The sequence below is a fragment of the Xyrauchen texanus genome, chromosome 47 (assembly GCF_025860055.1).
Source record: "Xyrauchen texanus isolate HMW12.3.18 chromosome 47, RBS_HiC_50CHRs, whole genome shotgun sequence".
Taxonomy (NCBI): Eukaryota; Metazoa; Chordata; class Actinopteri; order Cypriniformes; family Catostomidae; genus Xyrauchen; species Xyrauchen texanus.
In genome coordinates, this window is record NC_068322.1 from 7,979,209 (window position 1) to 8,003,872 (window position 24,664).

Sequence of the window (24,664 nt, forward strand, 5' to 3'; positions counted from 1 at the left end):
TAATAACATACATATACAGCGCTTTTTCCACATTTCCTGCAAAGAATGGGAGAAACTGCCCAAAAATAGGTGTGCCAAGCTTGTCATACACAAAAAGACTTAAGGCTGTAATTGGTGCCAAAGGTGCTTCAACAACAGTATTGAGCAAAGGCTGTGAATACTTACGTACATGTGATTTTTTTCGGGTTTTATTTTTAATCAGTTTGCAAAGATTTCAAACAAACTTATTTCACGTTGTCATTATGGGGTATTGTTTGTAGAATTTTGAGGAAAATAATTAATTTAATACATTTTGGAATAAGGCTGTAAATACTTTCCGAATGCACTGTACATACTGTTAGTATTTATATAACTATGTTTTAAATTCTCAAACAATTGTTTAAAAATCACTTTGGATAAGAAATTGTTTGCTGAAATATATGCAATATAAAGCAAAGCACAAACAAATATTTTGTAGTAGAAATTATAAAAAATGTAATACAAAATTATATAATGCTTTTTTTTAAACAAATAAAAATGCCTTTGAAAAAACAATAAGATTAGACAATCAATCAATATCTAATGTCTAGAAATAAAAGTGCAAAGCTCACATTAGTCTAAATCACACTACATACAGCTGTGATGTCTGGATGGTTATTAGACTTACCATAAATTACATTAGTATTAAAATCTGTGACATTTCTACTCAATGACTGCACAAACTATAACACAATTTTATACACAAGCGGTCCTCAACACTGTTGTGTCATTTAAACAGGAGGCTTGCACAGGAACCCTTAAAAGGCAACAAACTTTAGCTGCCAAACTGCTTATTATCCAACTAAAAGAGTTACGTCATTGTTAACCGTTTTCCAAAGAAAAAAGGCAAGACCCAATGAGAGATCCTGGAACAGCAAAATAAAGGAGAAAGCATAGACACGTTTACAACAATTAAAAACAGTTACTGTAAATACTGAAATAGAATTAAACAGGTACATTTAGCTCCAGACGTAGAACCATCCACAAATGTAACCTTAATGTTTCAGAGGGTTTGGAAAAAGTACTCTGTAAGACACAAATGCACAAGGCCACTCAAAGAATGAGAACATGCATTCACATGGACAAACTCTTATAGCAGAGCTAACAGCATGGCCACGTTGATGGGCTGGTCTATTCTTTCCCTTGTATAGTGCATGGATTGGACCCGCTCAGGAGGGGAGAGCAGGAAGGCGACAGGGCCAATGCGCTGTTCCACACAGGTCAAACACAGAACACCTCCCTCGTCCTCACTGTCCATCTGAAACACACATTTTTAACAAAAATAGCCAACTATACACTCATTACAATAGGCAGGGTTCCCACACATTTTGAACAATACTTCTCCATGACTTGTTCACGATTACTGTATAACTAGGCATATTTATTTATTTGGTAGATACTTTTATCCAAAGCAAATTGAATGAAACAAATAATGGCTAAATGAATGACAAATGAGCAAAAAGATAAAAAGGACACTGACGCATCTGATGGGGAGTCTGCACATGCTGAGGACGGCGTCTCCCGTGATGTTATTGTTACAGTCTTTAATGGAGCAGAGGAGAGACGGGTCTTTACTTAACAGCGTGCTGGTCAGCTCTGACCTTAGGAAGTACTCCTGCGGCACATAAGAATTAGGTATAGGGATGATGAATCTGGATATTCCTTTGGCTTAATAATGGATGATAAAGACTAAAGGGAAGATTAAATGTACATATAGACAGCAATAACTCACTCCAGTAAATGTGAGGATGTTTTTGATGGTTTTAGTGATGTAAAGAGCTCTCCTGGCTCGTGTGACAGCCACATATAACAGGTTCCACTCATCACCTGGGACATTTCCTACAGCCAGAGAGAAAATACTTGGTATTATTTTGGTAACACTTTGCTATAAGGTTCAATAGTTCACAACATTAGTTAACATGAACTAACAATGACCATTATTTATTAAGCATTTATAAATCTTAGTTAATGTTAATTAACACATACTTTTTTCAGTATAATTTTAGCATTTTTAAAGTCATAAGTTGTATTTGTTAATATTAATGCACTTTGAATTAACATCATCTAACAATTAACAATTGCATTTTTATTAACAATTACATCACCAAATTAATAAATACTGTAAATAATATATTGTAAAGTGTTTGTTGATGATGCCAAATGCATTAACTATTCTTAACAAATGGAACCTTATTTTAAAGTGTTACCATTATTATTATTTTTTCCATGTTATTAAAAGTTTTTGCACCAAAAAAATATACAAATCTCATTTTCATGGCCATTTTTCAACTATCCCACCGATGCGGCTTTAACTGCTGTGCCTTTAAGACTTCTATGTAAACATCTCTTTGCAAAAAAAAACAAAAAAAATGTGATCACCTTCAAAATGTACCTTTAGGGAATTAGCTGTTTACAACAGATTGCAGCAGAGTGTATCAGAAAGGAATACAATATTCTCCATTGATTGGTTTAAATTGATGGCAAAATGTAGGTGAAAATATAGTCCGTCTGTGCCAACACATTTCACATCCTGGGCCCTTTGATCTACCAGGTGTGCAGACAATCACTTGGCTAATAATACCAAGGCTTTGAGGCTGTCCAGAGACTGTAATGGTAAGAGTTCTTCTTACATTAAATGTGGAGCCATTTATTTATGCTTTCTTGAAGAAATTTCACAAACCCTTGCTTAAACCACCCACGCTCTGCAGGTTGTGTCGGGCACATGGAACTTTCATGAAGTCATCTGTCACTACTACTACGTCAAACTCCAGCCCTTTAGACTTATGGACCGTACCAAGGATAAAATCTGTAAAAATTATACAATCAGAGAAATAAAGATATTTAATATGCAAAGATGCAGCCTTTTTCTCTGTGTCTGCCTCCCTTACCTGCACACAGAGGGCTTCTCTGGGCACAACGGTAGATCTGCTGTACCAGCTCTGGAATGCGTGTACTGTATTTTTCCACCACAGCTACCTTGGCCTCCAGCTCGCGATCTTCCGAGGCCATGGCATATCCTTTTAGACCTCTGTATCCACCCATCTTGTCTTTGCAGAATCTCCGGATGAAGTAATCCTTGATCGTGAGGCTCTCTGAGGCAGAGAAACAAACCCCAAAAAAGAAAGGTTGTATGGGTTTGGGATGTCATGAGGTTGAATAAATGAAAATTGAGAATCTTTTAAACAACCTTTAGTCAGTTAAGGTTAGGATAATATTAGATACAAATCTAGAGTGGTTTTGAGATGTGACTCACCCTTTATGCGTTTGTCCTCTGGTTGCATCAGGACCCAGATATCCATGATTTTCTCCAGTCCAAAGTTTTCAACACCCTGAAATCAGAGACATTTTTTTTTTTAAAACCAACAAGAAATGTGTGAGCAAATTGATTTCATCCACACATAATGTAGCACCATGTCATAATTAGATGCAACAAGATATGTTGAGCGTTAAGTAATTTTTATGAACATGAAGTGCTGCATTAAGCAAATAAAATCAAAGCCACTCAGAACATATTTTAAGTTTAAAGTACAGTTATTGGTGCAGGAGTTTGGACCACTGAGATTTCACTGTTGGTGGGGATACCAAGTGCAATGGGATTCCAATAACAACTGAAAAATTAAAAAAGTCTTGTCACATGGTGCTGTTGCCAGTTGTGGCAGAATTGAGCCAAAAACATAGATTGACATGGAAGAGAAAGGCTTATTGCTTAACACTTTGTTGCATAAATGCATCAGTCAGGTAAATGTGTAAAGCACTCACTCCCACAATGTAGATCTTGCAGCTAGGGTTGACATCTGTGAGTCGGACAGCTTCACTAAATACAGTGATGTTACAACGGCTGAGAATGGCCACTCTCCCTTTCAGCAGCATCTGCCCCAACTTCAAACCTTCCAAGGTTTGACTGTCCTCTCCTCTCACAAAGCCTGAGAGCACAAAAACAAAACAAAAAAGTGGGGCTATATTAATATATGAGTGGTCTGAAAGTGGGTGAATCTCAGAAAGAGCATGCCTAGATCATATCAGACACAAAAGTAAAACCACCTGCCTAATATTGTGCATGTCCCCCTCGTGCTGCCAAAAAAGCACCAACCTGCGTCTCAGAATACCATTCATCTCACCACAATTGTACAGAGTGGTTATCTGAGTTACTGTAAACCTTGTCAGTTCAAGCCAATCTGGCCATTCTCTGTTTACGTCTCTCAACAACAAGACATTTCCATCTGCCAGTACTGCCGCTCACTGGATGTATTTTGCACCATTCTGAGTTCTAGAGACTGTTGTGTGTGGAAATCCCTGGAGATCATCAGTTACAGAAATGCTCAAACCAGCCCATCTGGTACCAACAATCATCCATGCGATTATCTAATCAGCCAATCGTGTGGCAGCAATGTAGTGCAAAAATCATGCTGATAAGTGTCAGGAGCTTCAGTTAATGTTCACATCAACCATTAGGATGGGGACATTTTTTTTGATCTAATTGATTTGGAGTGTGGCATGATTGTTGGTGCCAGACGGGCTGGTTTGAGTATTTCTGTAACTGATGATCTCCTGGGATTTTTAAGCACAACAGTCTCTAGAATTTCCCCGAATGGTGACAACAACAAAAAACATCAAGTGAGCGGCAGTTCTGTGTATGGAAATGCCTTGTTGATGAGAGAGGTCAACAGAGAAAGTCTACGGTAACTCAGATAACCGCTCTGTACAACTGCGGTGAGAAGAATAGCAACTCGGAATGCTATTCTGAGATGCGGGTTGGCGCTGTTTTGGCGGCATGATATATATATAAATAAAATGTTACAATTTAAATCTACTTTCCAGATGTTTAAATATGGTTCTTTTTCTTGACCTTCACCCATTATAATCTATTTAACTTACCATCCTGACTCCCACCAACCAATATCTGCTTCACTTTTTTACAACTGTCCAAAATTGTAGCACCAACATAGGCAATCTCAGAGCCAAACCTGAAGCTCTGCAAAGAACCAGAGTAGTGATGTTAACACGTGCAACACATTTATCATTGTGGAAACTTAATTATTCATTTTATCTGGAATTGTCTTTGTGTTTGTGTACCTGTGTGAGATAGTAGATGTGTGTGTGAGGAACAGCATGCAAAGCATTGACAGCTCCTCTGAAAGTGTAGATCTGTTGATGGGGATCTCCAACCAGGATTTTTCCACAGCTCTGAGAGAGCATGATGTCCATGATGACTGGAAAATGAAACACCACAAACAGAACCAAAAACATGATCATAATCAACACACTACAGAATCATATGAAACAACACGATTCAGCTCTTCAACAAATACTATATTAAATACATGCATGCATACATGTATACAAATTTATCCAAATATTATAATATAATATAATATATGAACTATAACTAATTAATTAATCAGACTACACCTGTCTTTACCTGGTGTACAATCCTGAGCTTCATCAATAAAAATGACATCATAACGGTCCAGCTCTGGTCTTGTCAACTGCCAGAGTTTAAGGTAACCTGTCGCAACAATCAAGAGAATTTATTTACACTTATTACAAATAATAAATGAAAAACGACTTTTGGATTTGTCTATGGGACTTGCCGTGGAGTCATATAACTTGAAAGGAAATCATACCATCAGAATTAAAATGTATAAATTACTGCCCCAATGTGTTGAAATATCTGATAAATAAATATAAGTTGATAAATTTTTTACTGTTTACCATCATGGGTCATGTTGTACACCCTCTCTCTTTTGGGCTGCAGCTCTACCATTTTGTCCCATAAATCCTGTGCGATACCTGCAAATATCTGGATATAGAAATGCATGACAGATCAACACCAACATAAAAATCTTCAAAAGCTGAATTCAATAGTGTAAATTGATTTAACAGTGCATCTTTACCATTTTCTCTCGTTCGCCTGGGAACTCAAGGAGCCCGTTTGTATTCTTGTACTCTTCTGGAACGTGCTGCGGGCCGACTCGCTGGTCTACAGACGCCCAGAATTTGTTGACCGTTTGTGTCACCACTTTAGCATTTACAAATCCCCCGTGCCCTTCAGGCAATATCCATGCCACCTCAAACGGCTGCAAATTGTTGGACAGTTTATTGATCTTTCTATACCTTTGTAACAGGAGAGAGGTACAAAGGAGTGCATTAACACTCTAAAGAAACAGTCAAGTCCTGACAGATGTAACAAGAGGAGAGTGCATCACTTCCTATGGCTATGGCGGATTGATTATACAGGGGTAATTCACTGGAAACATTTGCAAGCAGTATTAAGCGCAAAAACCTGCAACTTAAAGTCACGCTATTAATGTCCAGTGGAAATAAAACAAGCTATTTATGACTGTGGTTCAGTTTTAGAGAATTCCCCACTTAGTTTACAGAGAAAAACAGGAGCCACTGGCCCAAACGTAAATTGGATACTTTAATCTCTTAGTTGTTTAAACTGACCTCACTCCAACAGCTTTGAAGGCCATAGAATGGACAGTACTGCATTCTACATTGGTTGGGAAAGAGCGCTGAGCTTGCATTGCCACAGATTTGTTAAAGGCCAGGTAGAGGAAACGCATTTGTGGCCTTTGCTCCGCGTACTTCACAAGTGTGGTCGTCTTTCCAGTGCCTGCAATAAGAGCATTTCAGTTTCATCTTCAAGCGGAGTAACATTTGTCATGATTATGATACTCACTTTAGTTAGGATGTGATTTCTTTACCTGCAAAAGCCATAATTTTTACGACATGATGTCTCTGGATGTCATGATTAAGAATCTGCCGCTGCTCATGAGTGATATAAAGCTGTCTGCGGATGAAGTCGATGATGACTGGTTAATTTCAACCAGTCCCTTCTCATTACAATTAATTAGAAGCATTATTATATCAGCCGCCCACCTGCTGTCTTGTAAGCCCGGAGGAGGTGGTGCATTCTCCATTAAGTGCAGTACATAGAATATGTTGTAATGCCACCTAAAATATGGAAATGCAAAAACGGAAGAATCATCTAGATCACTTTCAAAATTATTGAACTATTATTTTACAGATATTGTTTACTTAAGTTTAGTTTTTTAAAATCTCTAAACAAAGAACAACATTTCTGGTTGTAACTCCTCCTAGACCTAGAGCTTTCATGGAACATCTACGAAACTTGCCACAGATCTCAAGACTGTTCTGACAAGGGAGGCTATAGAGACTTTTTTCATGCTAACGCCATCTTTGATTTTTAATGGGAATGACAACGAGGCTGTGAGGGACTTACAGTCTCTTCACTGGCAGGAAAGGCATAAAGCAGTATAAAGCTCCTAGATCACATCTGATTTTCCACAACACATGTTGTGTGGTATTTTATCAATGTTTTGACCACGAAAATGACCCTAAACAACTGCAGTATAGCCCACTGGAGAGACTGTAAGTCACAGCCTTGTTGTCATTCCCATTAAAATAAGGTCTATGACTTTTTTAACTGATCAGAATTAAAGTTTTAACACAGCGGATTATCAAAAATTCCCCAAATCCCTTTGACGAACGGAAAGTTCAAACAGGCTAAAACAGTGTTTCTAGCAAGTCAGTCCACTGTCGGCCATCTATGGAACGGTCTTGGGAGGCTATTTCAAGTCATGGCAGTGCAGCTCCTCTCTACTTGAATAGGGGAACACCGAAATCTAAAAAAACGGTCCGTCAAGATTACAATCAAAGAACATATTTCAAATCAGCAATTCAATTTGATAATATGGGAATCATAAATTCTAGATAGATAAATAGACCTTATTCACACTAGCTGCATCTTTGATTTTTAATGGGCGAGGCTGTGAGGGATAGACTTACAGTATTTTGGATCGTTCTATGGACAAATCATTGATAAAATATCTGTCCAAGAACATTCAGTATACAAAGAACTCCAGACAACATGAGTTGTGGGAAATCAGATGTGAAAACAGCCTTGTTGTCATTCCCATTCAAGATAAAAGAAGGTGCTAGCGTGAATAAGGTCTATTATACATGTATATAATAGAATAACGCAATTTTCCTGGCTTGTATAGCTAATGCGCATGAGTTGACTGACAGGTGATGTCTGTATCTAAAAGGTGATTGGCTCTTTTACCACGAAGGCAGGACTTTCCATTTAATTTCTCTCTCTTTCTTGCCATCTATCAATCTGACCTTTATTATGCGCATAGCACCACATCAAAAAAAAAGAAAATACCCTAGAAAGTCTCTGTGGTGGTGACTACATGGTTTTGGTTGTGTTAGTCACAGAATGAATAGAGCAAGTTCTTTCCTAACCTGTTGCTTATGTTTATATTGTTCTTTCTCATGGCCAAAAGCAAAGTTGCCACGGCCCACAGGTACTCAGAGACTCCCCCTGCTGTCAGCAGACATCCAGACTTCTGCAGGAGAGCAACCAGGTCAAAGACATCTTTCACTGCGTCAGCCAGTATCAATATCAGGGACATGGCAGACCATGGGTTCGGCCCCTAAAATACAGTCAAACCAAACAAACAAACAAATTGTAAAATTTAAAATCAAAACCACTTCTTCATTGGGGGCCTGGGTAACACGCTGACTACCACCCCTGGAGCCACGAGTTTGAATCCAAGGCATGCTGAGTGACTCCAGCCAGGTCTCCTAAGCAACCAAATTGTCCCGGTGACTAGGGTGGGTAGATTAACAAGGGTTAACCTCCTCATGGTCGCTATAATGTGGTTCTCACTCTCTGTGGGGCATGTGGGGAGTTGTGCGTGGATGCTGCGGAGTATAACGTGAAGCCTCCGTATGCTCTATGTCTCCTTGCAAATGTGCTCAACAAGCCATGTAATAAAATGCGCGTCTCTGACGCAGAGGCAATGGAGATTCATCCTCCATCACTCGGATTGAGGCGAGTCACTACACCACCACAAGGACTTAGAATTGGGCATTCCAAATTGGGGGAAAAGGAGAGAGAGAAAAAAAAAAGTTCTTTCTTCCATGGAACACAAAAGGAGATTTTGGGCAGAATGAAAGCCTCAGTCACCATTTTATTGTATGGAAAACAGATGCAAAGAAATGAATGGTGACCGAGGCTGTCATTCTGCCCAAAATCTCCTTTTGTGTTCCATGGAAGAAAGAATGTTAAAGTGGTTTGGAACAAGACTAGAGTGAGAAAACCATAGTTTAGGTAAACTATACCTTTTAAGGTTAAACAAAGTTTGGCAGATGAAACGCATATGAGAAAACACTTAAAATTATATAGATGCTTTTAGCAGGCCTCTGTTGAAGAATGACCACTAAAATAAACTAGTAGTTTCAGTAATTGTTGACTGTGGGTTCACAGTACCTCATCGTCCACAATGTCTGGCAGTCTGTGTTTGATGCAGGCCTCAGCATGGATGTAGAGCCGATGTCCTTTCACACACGCCAACACGTCCTTCACATTCACTCTCTTACTGTGTTTGAACTGAGACATGTACCTGAAATTTTTTTTAAAAAATCAGACTGAAACAGGTGGAAAATAAACTCATGTGACATGTAAACAAAGTACCTGAACAACCTCAATTCTGAAAAAGTCGGGACAGTATGGAAAATTCTAATAAAAAGATGCAATTTGTAAATTTGATTCAACCTGGGCTATATTGAAAGCACAACAACAACAAATGATTTTATGTTTTACTCATTTTAAACCAGATGAATGCAACACGGTCAAAAGAAAAATTGGGACAGTCGAGTCTTTACCACCAAGTAACATAATTTCTTCTAATAATTAAATGCTTAAGCACTTATGACATGTTTGTTAAAGAGATAGTTCAACCTAAAATTGTAATTCTCTCATCATTTACTCACCCTCATGCCATCCCAGATGTGTATGACTTACTTTCTTCTGCAGAACACAGATTAAGCTCTGTAGGTCCATACAATGCAAGTGAATGGGTGCCAAAATTTTGAGGCTCCAAAAAAAAAGCCTTGTGAGAAACAGTTAAATATTTAAGTCCTGTTTTACTATCACTCTCTACTTTCAATTTTACAATCTTCTTCTTTTGTTTTTGGTGATTTTCATTCTTTGTGCATATCACCACCTACTGGGCAGAGAGGACTTAATTTTTTATCTGATTCTAACCCACACCTTTCATATATGAAGACATAGATATATCCACTGGAGACAAATGGATTACTTTTATGCTAACATTATGTTTTTTGGAACTTAACATTTTTGGCATCCATTCACTTGCATTGTATGGATCTACAGAGCGTAAAGTTTCTTCTAAAAAACGTCATTTGTGTTTTGCAGAAGAAAGAAAGTCATACACATCAGGGATGGCATGAGGGGGAGTAAATGATGAGAGAATTTTCATTTTTGGGTGAACGGTTCCTTTAAGCTCAGCAAGTGAAATTGTCCCCCATTCATTTAATATGCAGGTCTTCAACTGCACAGGGCCTTCATTGCAGTATTTTGCATCACATAAATTGCCACTAATTCTTAATTAGAGACGTGTCAGGACCGCAGGCAGGCCAATCTAGCACCCACACTCTGTTACTTTACTGATTGAGCATCATGCATTCATACCTCACCATATTGAGAAGGCACAGGTCATGCTTTTTGCTTATGTGATTTTCTTCCAGGATAGACTTCACCTGCTCAACTGCCATATTTTCCTGCTTATGGTATCTGTAGTACAACTTCTTCCAAGGAAGAAACTAGAATAGAATTAATTAGATGTCAAAATACTGTCATCAGACAAATGTCTGTCTATATTACAGTACATTTATGTATGCATGTGTATATATCATTACTGAGATTTATTCTTCTCTGAATAATGCATCTAACACTTTAGTTCAACACAAAATATTTATAATTTATTACCTTAATATTCCTATTTCTATAAATACCTAAACTATACTATTAGAAATTTGGACAGACCTACACTTTCTGTAATATTACTAATTTCAGATTAAAAGCAAAGTCATTAAAACTATGAATATTACAAATGGAAGCACGGGAAGAATTTAGTGATGAAAAAATATTTAGATAAACATTCAAATAATTCAAAACCAACACAGGTTTTAACTTATTCAAAGTAGCCCCCTATCAGGTCCAACTCAGTTAATTTACCTTTAAAAAGAAATTCATACACAGGCACAATCTACAGTATATTTGTCTACAAAACTAATGAAGCATTTAAGCGCAAACCTTTAAATCAAAATGTTTTTAAAATCATGATTGAGAAACATAAATCTAGTGTGTCCAAATATTTCCCTGTAGTGTTTATAGCAACACACCAGTGGATCCATAACAACGGCCCTCCAGTGTTGGCAAACTAGGCAGATGTGTCGATACAGATCGTCCGCTGGTAGATATGCAAACACAGTCCTCAGGATCTCCTCGGGCAGGTCCTGAAGATGACCCTGGGGCACTGCCTGCCCGCCCTGCACTCCCAGCAGCCCGTAGTGAGCATCAGGTAAGCTATCAACAGGGTACTCCTCATCTACCTCTCTTTTCACCAGGACTAGTTCTTCTTCTTCTTCTTTAATAATTGAATTTATACCTGCCTCCAGATCCTCACTGAACATGTCATCATTGATTCCTTCCTCATTTTCCTGTTTTGGAGTGAGATGCCCAGGGGGTTCCTCATCCTCCTCCTGCTCGATTGGAGTCTTGTCTCCTTTTTGAGGGCTGGTGCTGATGAATCCAGTGACAGAGAAAAACTCTGTGATGCCCCTCTGTTTTCCCACACTATCTGCAGCTTTAACAGCCAAATTAAAAAGGTGTTAAAGGGGACAATTGTGCATTATTAGAACACAAATTCCAGCAGAATGATGTACTGAAGTCGAATTACACCTTGTCTGCTTCTTTTGGTGGGTGTTCTGGGCTGAAGTCCACGGTTGGCATCTCTGTTGTACAGATTGACATTGAAAGGCTGTGTAAGACATTGGTTTCCAATGCTGCTTTTGACCAGATCTTGACACTCTGATGGCCCCAAATGTCTGCGTTTGGCCCGTCCTACATAAAAACACATCAGACAGGTAACAAGCCAATAACTGGCTGAAAAAAACAGTCTAAGCTTGTTGGCTGGCCATAGCTGGTCATCCAGCCATGTCAGACTGGTCAGTTGGAGGATTTGGGGTATCTTTATAAGGAACGTCCATGCAAAAATGAAAATGTTCTCATCATTTCCTTACCCTCATGCCATCCCAGATGTGTATGACTTTCTTTCTTCTACAGAACACAAATTAAGGTTTTTAGAAGATTTTTCCAGCTCTGTAGGTCCATACAATGCAAGTGAATGGTGACCAAAACTTTGAAGCTCCATAAAGCACATAAAGGCATCATAAAAGTAATCCATAAGACTCCATTGGTTAAATGTATGTTTTAAGAAGCAATATGATAGGTTTGGGTGAGAACCAGATAGATTTTGTCACCTTTGATCAGCCACGACCAGTAGGTGGCAAAATGTACTAAGAATGTGAATCACTAAAAAAACAAAAGAATGTGGATGTAAAAGTGAAAGTGGAGATTTATAGTAAAAATGACTTAACTATTGATATATTTCTCACCCACACCTTTTATATTGCTTTAGGAGACATGGATTAAACCCACTGGAGTCATATGAATTACTTTTATGCTGCCTTTGTATGCTTTTTGGGCTTAAAAGTTTTGGTCACCATTTTCTCGCATTGTATGGATCAACAGAGCTGAAATATTATTATTTTTTTTTTTTTATAAAAATCTTAATTTGTGTTTTGTATAAGAAAGTAAGTCTGGGATGACATGAGGGTTAGTAAATGATGAGGTAATTTACATTATTTGGGTGAACCATTCGTTAAAGCTGGTCAGGCAGGAAATGAACCAGCTGAGCAGCACCTTGATCAGGCTGGGAGACCAACTTAGACCAGCTAAGGCAGGTTAAAACTGTTTTTTATGCAGGGACATAGATAGACATGTAACAATCTGCAAGATCTTGGCTAAATATGATATATTACTGCAGCACCGCTAGAACATTGTGTTAATTCATTTTAAATTAGCAAAACATATGTTAGGTCCTACTATATTAGCAACTCGCAAAAGTCCACTCAAACCAAACAACCACAAACAAGACGGTAATTAAAGGGAAAGGACAAAAGCAGGCATATTTTCACATAGATTTACCTCTCATGGACGATTCCATTACATACAGACGGCGAGACGGTTCTCCTGATCTCCGATATGTCAGATTTTAGAAGTCTAACAGGAAGCGCATACATAAATAAACAAACAACTTCACATGGCGCACACATTTCCGCGCGCCTTTTCTAAAAATAAAAGCTGCAATTTATTTCAAAATAAAAGTTAAAGTTTTTAGTGACACGTGTCAATCAGTACCTGTTTTAACTAAGCCAAAATAAAAATAAATAAATATATAAGTATATAATATATATTATATAATATATATTATATATAAAATATAATATAATATATATATATATATCAAATTATATAAATATATATAATGTTCTTTTTACAGAATGAAGCTGTTGTGTTTTTCAATGGCTTATATTGATAATTTTCTATCACTTTTAGTATTTACAATGTTGTATGAATATATACAGTATATAATAAATATTTGTTTTAAAAAATGATGCTTATACATAGTGTCTAATTTTCACAGGAATATTTAATACAGTATTTCATAGATGTTTTGCTAAATATTCTCTGGTTTTAGAGCATTATTGCTTTAGAGCAGGGGAGTCCAAACTGTTTTGGTCGGGGGCCAAATGCAGAAAAAATAAGGTGCCGGGGGCTACATCGCTGTAATAATTTAAAAAAGGGCTAGAAACTACTAGATTGCCACTATGCATAATCTTTTATATTGTACGCTTAATGCAAGTTTTAATCATAACTTGTGCTCTATGGTATGCTTGTTTAGGCCCTACATGTAAATAAAGGATAGGGTATTTCACTCACAAAGAATACTTACAATGGAAAAGCATTAAATTTTTTGTTTGTTTGTTTGTTTGTTGTTGTTTTGTTGTTGTTTTTTAAATAAAAGTGAATATAAAAACTGCATTTTGTTTTTATTTACTACTGTCCTGAAGAAGCTATTTGACATAACAGATACTCACTTTCCATATATGCCACTGAATTTACACAAATGATCTCAAAATTTTACATTCCCTTGGTTCTTAATATGGTGTGTCTCAATGATTGTTTGTGTAATAATTGTTCATGAATCCCTGCTTTGTCCTGAGTAGTGAAGCTGCCCACTTTTCTTTAGAAAAATCCTTCAATTACTGTACATTCTTTGGTTTCCCAGCATCTTCTGCACATTTGAGTTCTTCTCAAAAGTGGCTATTATATTGACATCCAGCTTTTGACACTTGGGATAACTGATGGACTCAAACAACTATTACAAAAGGTGCAAATATACATTGATGCTCAAGAAGGCAACACGATAACCAAAGAGAGGCAAACTTTTGAACAGGATGACTTGTGTATATTAGAATGAATGTTGTGTAATATAGATTTTGAAGTACTTCATTAAAAATATGATCTTTTATCTCTTATATTTGTATACATTCTAATAGGGGTGTGAAAACTTATAAAACAAAAGGGTATGCAAAATGCACTTTTTTTGCACTTAAATGTATATATAGTTTGTGAAAATGTATATTTTTTTTATATTTAGTTTTTCACGATTTAACAACATTTGAGCTTTTTTAATGTACAAATTCCATGTAGCCTATTCTATCCATATGATGTCATATTGCATGTGTAATTATGAAATGTCATGTCAGGTACACATTTTAACACAAAATTCACAGCAATGGAACCTAAAATTAAAAATGCAATCCCCACATCTCAAGATTTAGGTGCTTGTACTACTTAAAAAAGTGCAATGTATCCGTCTGAATGTGACGTTGTCTGATTTAGCTCATTTCTCAATAAACTCATACAAAACACATTCTGACATCCATACCAACACACCCACACAATTTTAGCTGCATCATTTATTCAGTTGGCCTGCAGTGCTCTATAATACAGCAAACAGAAAATAGGAAAAAAGCATGTATTTGCTCCATAGGCTAAACATGAGGGAAAATGGTGCCATTTGTTGTAAATTATTACAAATTAAAATTTTGATGCCAGGGCTCCAGAATGAAAGCATAATATCATTGAATTCATGATTTTGTGCTTTAATGGCACTGGGATCAAATAGTGCAGTTTCAATGGGGGACATTTTTGTACTTAAGGTCTTGCGTGTAACTATTTTGTGTACACAGTATATTATAGATGTATTATAGGAACTGAAGTTGAAATATCAAAATTCCCCCACAAAATGCACACCTTTGGCAAAAGTTTTGCCGTTGGCATTAACACAGCCAAAATGATCTAAAAAAATGTAAATGAAAGAGACAAAAATGTCCCAAAGGTTGCACAAGGGTTAATTTAAGAATAAAATAATCAGTGAGCCTACAAGCTGAAACCAGAACATAATACATTTTTTTAGTTAATTGTCAGGACACCGGGACACACCTCTTCAAACCGGGACTGTCCCGGGTAAAGCGGGACGTTTGGTCACCCTATGCATTAGTTTAGTGTGTTAGTGATTTTTGTGATTATTAGATTTTTTTGTATTCATCAATTAAAAACTTAGATAAACAACCCAACATAGTCAGTTTTGCTTACAGTTTCCCTACCACACATAACAGTAATTATATAATTGTTATTGAATTATTTCATTATTTCATGAAATTATGTATTTAAAATATTATTTTTTTGTACATTTTATATTAAATATGGTGATTTGTTTTTAAAATGGCATATTCTGATTATTTTCCATAACTATTATTTTTTTTACAGTGTTGAAAATATACTGTAATACTCGTACATAGTGTCTAAATTTCACAGGAATATTTCATTCAGTATTTTATAGATTTTCTTTAGTACATTATTGCTTTTGTCCGATAGTGATTTTCGTGGCAGTGGCAATTAAAAATGTAGATAAACAACCACACATAATATTTGTTTGCTATACATCATATAGACTATAAATACATTATTATTAAAACTATGTATTTATTTAATAATTGCTTGTGCATGCCATTTTTTGCCATCGGTTTGAACTCAAACCCGACCATCTGATTCTGTTGTCATTGGTGCTTATCAATCTATTTCCAGTAGATGGCAGCAGAGAGTTGGTGAAACAGTTCACTGGCCAAACACGTGGCGTCGGCTTCTTACACTGGGTCCAGTTCAAGAGTCTGACGTGAAGCTTGTCCTTAGGCCTCCTGGAAGATGGATTTTGTGAAGGTTCACCAACCTTGTTTGTTTTCCAAGTAAATGATCTTATTTTGAATTTAGCTGACTGTATGCGGTACACATGTTAAACATCAGCCAAAACCTACTGCACTGTACATTCTGAAGATTAGACTACTAGACTCTTACATTCACATTGAAAGCATATAGGAGATGCTCTTAGCCTGAGTGGGTAACAAAAAGGGCTTTGGTTTTAATGTGCAAGAGAAATACCATGGCAAGCATGCAATTCTGGATGTAACCTGCAAGGAACAGAGAGGGATTATGTGTTAAGCAACTTCAAGTTAATGCAAATAACGTCAAAACAGGCTTTTTGTGTGTTTGCATGTCATGATTAGCCAAAGTGTTTAAAGAGGTGAGTCTTGAGTCTTGGGAAGTTGGGTGCATGGATAATAAAGTACATATAAAGTGTATAAATTTCATTGACATACACCATAAAGAATGAATTTGTCTGAAGTTCAGATTTTGAAATGGTTAAACATTGGTGGTGTGGATACTGAAAGTGAAAAATCAATACTTTAGCTTGACAAGGTCAGCTTGTCACTTTTCTCACAAACTATCTATAGCTTTTTCATTCAGGTAAAAATCTTGGCCCTGTTTTTGCCATTACGAACCACAGTAACTTTTTCATTGGACTACCAGATCTTTCTAGCCTAATTTTGGTATTTGAGAGGGGAAACATATTAATAGCTTGTCATGTGGTGTTTGGTTTCTTTTGATAGTTTTTTCCATATGCTGCTGATGACTTTGGGAACTTTGGCCCATGTGAAGCTGCACGTGTGCAGAATGACTGTAACACTCCAGTAAATCACGAGAATACTGATAAGGGAATGTGTGTGTGTGTGTGTGTGTGTGTGTGTGTGTGTGTGTGTGTGTGTGTGTGTGTGTGTGTGTGTGTTTAGGGCTCAATCTTTATAGTTCCCTCATGGCTAGACTGTAAATGACATCACCTACAAGATGAATGTGTTGTAGAATGCACTTCTCACCATCCTCTAAATTTAGTGAACTATCATATGTCCTCTCTTCTGTCCTTTTCTCTCTGTTTCACATCATATGCATATCTGTTCAATTCAGCGTAGTGCCTCCTGGTATGTTATCATTCTTACATTTAAACGCTGTTTGAAAAGTTTTGTCGAATGCCATTATTCAAAGAAGATTAATCGTTCTGTGTTGAAGGTCCTTGATGCTGCAGTTATTAACAGTTGAAGAAATGGATGCATTTCAATGGATCAATGGATTACTCTCAGCAGGTTACAAAAGTACTTTATTATCTTTTTTTTTTTTTTTCCCCATGGCACTAAAATGACATTGTACTAAAGACACTGAATCCTCAACTTAAAAATCATGTCTTAGGACCTGTTGTCTGTCATGGAATAACACTGATAGGCCTCAATGAGAATGTAAATTGACACCAGCTCTGCTAACCCATGCAGACAAAATGGATATGAATCTTTCAGCGAGGCCTCTCGGGTTGAAAAATTACAATCGAGGGGCCTGGGTGGCTCAGCGAGTAAAGACGCTGACTACCACCCCTGGAGTCACAAGTTCGAATCCAGGGCGTGTTGAGTGACTCCAGTCAGGCCTTATAAGCAACCAAGCTGGTCAGGTTGCTAGGGAGGGTAGAGTCACATGGGGTAACCTCCTTGTGGTCACTATAATGTGGTTCTCGCTCTCGGTGGGGCGTGTGGTGAATTGTGCGTGGATGCTGCTGAGAATAGCGTGAAGCCTCCACACGCACTAGGTCTCTGCGGTAATGCACTCAACAAGCCATGTGATAAGATGCATGGATTGACAGTCTCAGACAGGGAGGCAACTGAGATTCATCCTCCGCCAATCTGATTGAGGCGAGTCACTAGGACTTAGAGCACATTGGGAATTTGGCATTCCAAATTGAGGAGAAAAAGGAAGATGTTTCCCTCTCCCATGTTCAGTGGTACATGGTCTGGGCTACCTGCTAGACCAGCACCAACCAGTACTAATCACCATAAACCAGCTTGGACCAGCATGGGTATTCATTCTGGTCTAAGCTGTTTTTTTCCCCTTTCTATCAGGTACTGTATGTCCTTCAAAATCATCACTGTTTTATACAATTGTAAGCTAAATTAAATGTGTTTTTTGCTCTTTATTCAAATCACTTGTTTAATTTTCTAGGATTTGTGTGTTAAAGGATAAAAATTCAGCTGTGATGAAAGATATGTTTCAACTGTGCCCATCTGAAGCAGCTACTAACATGCAACTTTATCTGATACCTCCAAAATGTATGTGTATATGACAAATGGCACCGTGAAAGAGATCAGTGACTCCTTTAGATATTTGCTAGGTATCCAAACTATATGTTTGAAGACAAGAAAAGAAAGAAAAAACTTGTTTGTAATCTTGGCAGATCTCTCCGTTCTTTGTGTGGAAAACAGAGTACATTGTAGGAACATTGTAGGAACAGATTGTGCCTGCTTGGTTTGTGTTGTCATTACCTCGGTTAAATGAGGCACGTCTATATTTGAATAATTTTCTTTGGAAACTTTGCTGGAACCACCCTGATTTACTTAAATACATATTTAAGTAGTTATAAAAAAACATTTGTTTAAATATTGGTTCTCTTTCTTAACAAGGCCAGATTTGGTCATTTTGCTCTGCATATTTATCCTCCGTGTATGTGTTTCGGAATATATGCCCTCCATTGAATACTCCTGATTTGTCACTAATATAATATTCTTGTATACAGTATGTGTGTGTGTGTGTGTGTGTGTGTGAGCGTGCGTGTATTTATCACTTTGTGGGTACCAAATGTCCCCCATAAGGATAGTAAAACCCGAAATTTTTGACCTTGTGGGGACATTTTGTCGGTCCCCATGAGGAAAACAGCTTATAAATCATACTAAATTATGTTTTTTGAAAATGTAAAAATGCAGAATGTTTTCTGTGAGGGTTAGGTTTAGGGGTAGGGTTAGGTTTAGGGGATAGAATATAAAGTTTGTACAGTATAAAATCCATTATGTCTATGGAAAGTCCCCATAAAACATGGAAACACAACATGTGTGTGTGTGTGTGTGTGTGTGTGTGTGTGTGTGTGTGTGTGTGTGTGTGTGTGTGTGTGTGTGTGTGTGGAATATCAGTGTTATATAATAGTATACAGTGTTTTGCATAAGGAAGTTTCACATGAAATAATAGAAAAGAGTCTTACACACCCTTTAGCATCTATCAGTATATATTGTGAATCATTTAAAGGTTAAATGAGGTTGGTGTAGCCTTGAACTTTTGGACTGTTTACATTATAGTGCTTCAGGTAATCAACATTTAAATATAATTAACAATATTTTACAAGAAAGTGTAAAAAATGAAACGGAAATAGCCAGCCTGATCTCATAAAATTTACGTGACCATGGCAACATTTTCTATTACGGGCTGCATTGCACATTTGCAGTTTCCTAGTGAACTGTCAAGCAGAGGGTGCCAAAAACAAGTGAAATTATGTTGTAATCAGACAAGGTTTGTAAGATGGACATTTGGGTTAGGGTTAGAGTAAAACGTTGTTCCTTAACTTAAAACTGTAGGGTTAAGCCCAAAGTATACTTCGGTCAGACGCGAACGCGGAGCATCTGCGTACAGGACGTGTGACCATACCTGTCAACACTCCCGTTTTTCCTGGGAATCTCCCGTATTTCACACCCATTTCCCACCCACCTCCCGTTTTGTTATTTCTCCCAGGAAACTCCCGTAATTTGTATGGCCCAAACCTCGTTATATGAATAATCACATAAATATATTATTCCAAGGATGTCCAGTTGCCAGATCTTGTATGAAACACATCCTACTCCGCTTGTTAAAGAGTGGTGTTCTGTCATAGCAAACATGTTATGTCCCGTTTCCATTTGTCCTACAAAGGCCGTCTCGTTTAAAGAAGCAGATGCGCTAAACGATTCTACGCTCGGTTTGAGGCGCAGAATGACGTGGTGGCAAGGACGACCACCCCTCCTCCCAATGACCAGGTGCTCTGTCTTACCACGGCCGGTGTGAGGAAAACTCTACGTAGAGTCAACCCACGGAAGGCTGCTGAACCAGACAACATTCCTGGAAGTGTGCTCAGAGGATGTGCAGACCAGCTAGCAGATGTTCTTACCGACATCTTCAACATCTCTCTGAGCAGTGCCGTCGTTCCAACATGCTTCAAGGCCACCACCATCGTCCCCATGCCAATTAAGTCTTCAGTGTCCTGCCTCAACGACTCCTGTCGCACTCACACCCATCATCATGAAGTGTTTTGATTGGCTCTTCAAGAGACACATTAAGACCCAGCTGCACTCCTCACTAGACCCACTGCAGTTCGTGTATCGTCCCAACCGTTCAACAGACGAAGCCATCCCCACCACCCTCCATCTGGCCCTCACCCACCTAGATAAAAGGACTCATGTGTTTGAATGCTGTTCATAGACTTCAGCTCAGCATTCAGCACAATCATTCCTCAGCATCTGATTGGAAAGCTGAACCTGCTGGGCCTGGACACCTCCTTCTGCAACTGAATCCTGGACTTCCTGACTGGGAGACCTCAGTCAGTCCGGATCGGGAACAGCATCACTACCACCACCACACTGAGCACTGGGGCCCTCCAGGGCTCTGTGCTCAGTCCACTGCTGTTCACTCTGCTGACTCATGACTGTGTAGCAATGCTCGGCTCGAACCACATCGTCAAGTTCACCGATGACACGACCATGGTGGGTTACATCAGCAAGAATGACAAGTCAGCATACAGAGAGGTGCAGTGGCTAACGGACTGGTTTAGAGCCAACAACCTGTCTCTGAATGTGGACAAAACAAAAGAGGTGTTTGTTGACTTTAGGAGAGCACAGAGTGACCACTCTCCACTGAATATCGACGGCTCCTCTGTGGAGATCGTCAAGAGCACCAACTTCCTTGGTGTTCACCTGGTGGAGAACCTCACCTGGTCCCTCAACACCAGCTCTATTACCAAGAAAGCCCAGCAGCATCTCTACTTTCTTCGAAGGCTGAGAAAAGCACATCTCCCAACCCCCATCCTCACTACATTCTATAGAGGGACTATTGAGAGCATCCTGAGCAGCTGCATCACTGCCTGGTTTGGGACTTGCACCGTTTCGGACCTCAAAGCCCTGCAGAGGATAGTGAGGACAGCTAAGAAGATAACATTTACACAAAATGCTGCATCCGCAAAGCAACCAGCATTGCGGATGACCCCACACACCCCTCACACAAACACTTCACCCTCCTGCCATCTGGCAAGAGGTACCGAAGCATTCGAATTTCAAATATACTTTGAAAGGCTTGTGTTCGACTGTATGCAGATGCGGGGTGTTTGCTTCAAATTAAAGTACACTTTGGGCTATAGGGTTCACCTAACCCTAACCTAAATCTTTAGCCTAAACCTAAAATGTAACCAGTAGTTTTCTAAAAGATAAGTGAGAGATGAACAAAACAGACTTATAATAATTAATAATTAACCAACGTCTAAACCTAACCAATAGTGTTTTAAAAGCATATTCGACATGAAAAGCTAATTTTTTCTGCAGCAACCATGTAATTTCTTGTTGCTTCTGTGTCACTTTGGATTTACTTCCATGTCGAGTGTCCTTGTCTGGGCTCGAACCTTGCTCTTTGGAGTAAAAAGTCCAACACTCTATGAGGTGAACTACCACGGCAGCGAATCACACTGGAATAAGTGTGTAAATGTTCTGTAATACAAGTGTTAAAATATATTGTTTTTCAAATAATGCTTTAGTTTTAAAGTTTTTTAATATCATAACATAGCAGTATGTGAGTAATAGAGTGAAAGAAAAGGTGTTCATAACCAGCAGTTTTATTAGTGACTCGTGATTTATATGAAAGTGAATAAAACGCACAGTTGTTGTAGTGCCTCTAGTGTTTATTTCACCAGGAAACTGCAGGAAATAATATAAAGCTTCAGGGGGCAGTGGTGGCTCAGCGGTAGAGGCTCAGGGTTACTGACCAGAAGGTCGGGGGTTCAAGCCCCAGCACCACCAAGATGCCACTGTTGGGCCTTTGAGCAAGGCACTTAACTCCAGGTTGCTCTGGGGGGATTGTCCCTGTAATAAGTGCACTGTAAGTCGCTTTGGATAAAAGTGTCTGCCAAATGTAGGTAAAAGTCAGTTTGCAAAAATGTATTTATAGTAATGTTCATTTTATGAAGACTAGGGTGGAAATAGCATGGATTTTAACCTGAGGATAAGTCACATGCTGGTTTAGGCAATAGTAAGGCAGTTAAGAATTATGCAATCCTGGCTTGAAATTACCCATGACATTCTCATTCTTCCTGAACTGGGTCCACAGATATGAGATACGATGTCAGATGACATAAGAATTTTGTCATATGCAGTTTGTGGACATGTACATTGGCCCTATTGCATTTGAAGGACATGGTCACGTATTCACATTGACCTTTTTTAAACTTTCTGCTCTAGATGTGGGAATGAAATATTAACACTTCTTACAAATCTTAATGACTGTAGTAAATAGTTGACAGTTTAGTTTTGACACAATGCCTCTTGTTAACACCTTCACTCCTGCAACTACAGATTTTTTCTTCTTCTTGCACACGCTTTTTAAACGTTTATTCCGCCTATTGTCTTTAAAAGGGATAGTTCTTCCAAAAATGAAAATTCTTTCATCATTTACTCACCCTCATGTTGTTCTAAGACTATATGCATTTCTTTCTTCCCTGATGCACCAAAAAGGTTTAGCAGAATGTCAGATCTGTTCTAGTGGGATGAGACCAGGGAATGGTAAAAAAAAACACCACCAAAGGCATCTTAAAAGTAATCCATGGGTGTGGGGGAGCTGGGTAGCTCAGCGAGTAAAGACGCTGACTACCACCCCTGGAGTCACAAGTTTGAATCCAGGGTGTGCTGACTCCAGCCACGTCTCCTAAGCAATCAAATTGGCCCGGTTGCTAGGGAGGGTAGAGACACATGGGGTAACCTCCTCATGGTCGCTATAATGTGGTTTGCTCTAGGTGGGGTGTTTGGTGAGTTGTGCGTGGATGCCGTGGAGAATAACGTGAAGCCTCCACACATGCTATGTCTCCATGGTAACGTGCTCAACAAGCCACGTGATAAGATGCACGGATTGACGGTCTCAGACGCGGAGGCTACTGAGATTCATTCTCCAAATTGGGGAGAAAATGGGAGAAAAATGTAATTCATAGGACTTGTTTGCTATATATTCCAAGTCCTTTGAAGCAATATGACAGCTTTGTGTGAGAAACTGACTGACGTTTATGTTATTCAATGAAAATCTTGTTTGAATGCTGTGGTCAGCATTCACTTTCATTGTATGGTAAGCACAGCTCTGACCTTCTGCTTTAAATATCTCCTTTTGTGTTCCACAGAAGAAAGTTATACAGGTATGGAATGACAAGTGTGCATACATTATGTCAGAATGTTCAGTTTTAAAAAGAGTGCAAAACTCAAGCTGCCAATATCATCGTTGCGGGTTATAGTGTATATCAGTTGCCTGCCATTTTTTCCTATTAAGGGTTTTGTCACCCCACCACACGCTAAGCTGATTGGTCTTCTCATCTAATAGTGACCTGCTTTTTCTGTCCATACAGCTGTTAGTTATGAGGCCCATGTGACAGATGCATGGTCACTTATTAATGCCAGTATTAGACGGCATCTTTTTCTGTTTGAGGTGATCGTATCAAGTACAGTGCCTATATAAGAAAGGGTCTATGTTTTATTGCATTTTGTTGGCTTGTTAACTTCTGCTATCAGTTTAATGTTTAACTTGTTGTGTCTGATACCAGAGAAAACTTTCTATTTTTGGTCCTTTAGCATATATTTGGGCATAGGGCGGCATATACTTCTATAGAAGTGTGTTTATCTGGGTGAATCTGTTGTATTGTGATACAGGAAAGTGGTAGACTTGTTCCAGTGATCTTTAGATGCATAAAGGCAAAGGTATGGATAAGCCTAGATAGATAGCCAACTGACAGAAACAGACATGTTTGCTGTATTGAATATTCTGTGGTTGTTAGTTATATAACATGTTAATCCTTGTGCACTCTGGTGTACTTTAGAATCACACTTGTACTATTCAGGTCAAATTTGAACCATAACAATAAACTAGTCATTTTTTTAATTTTTTGAAAGAAATGTAATAACACTAACTTCGGGGGCCTGGGTAGCTCAGCGAGTATTTACGCTGACTACCACCGAATTAGCGAGTTTGAATCCAGGGCGTGCTGAGTGACTCCAGCCACGTCTCCTAAGCAATCAAATTGGCCTGGTTGCTAGGCAGGGTAGAGTCACATGGGGTAACCTCCTTGTGGTCGCTATAATGTGATTCTCGCTCTCGGTGGGGCACATGGTGTGTTGTGCGTGGATGCTGCAGAGAATAGCACTCAAC

At 38.5% G+C, this 24,664-nt stretch overlaps 1 protein-coding gene across 1 annotated transcript; it reads right to left on the minus strand.

Annotated features, from left to right (window-relative positions):
* Nucleotides 1-24: 24 nt before the first annotated feature.
* Nucleotides 25-13,248, minus strand: LOC127639022 (F-box DNA helicase 1-like). Its single transcript, XM_052120832.1, has 21 exons — nucleotides 13,124-13,248; nucleotides 11,816-11,977; nucleotides 11,257-11,720; nucleotides 10,544-10,674; nucleotides 9,320-9,452; nucleotides 8,290-8,480; nucleotides 6,901-6,975; nucleotides 6,726-6,811; nucleotides 6,466-6,634; nucleotides 5,913-6,132; nucleotides 5,731-5,818; nucleotides 5,438-5,524; nucleotides 5,092-5,228; nucleotides 4,894-4,990; nucleotides 3,778-3,941; nucleotides 3,272-3,347; nucleotides 2,907-3,110; nucleotides 2,699-2,824; nucleotides 1,751-1,857; nucleotides 1,499-1,633; nucleotides 25-1,276 (listed from the first exon to the last, which is right to left on the minus strand). Exons 1-21 carry the CDS (start codon nucleotides 13,140-13,142, stop codon nucleotides 1,109-1,111), a joined length of 3,039 nt encoding a protein of 1,012 aa, XP_051976792.1. The 5' UTR covers nucleotides 13,143-13,248; the 3' UTR covers nucleotides 25-1,108.
* Nucleotides 13,249-24,664: the final 11,416 nt, after the last annotated feature.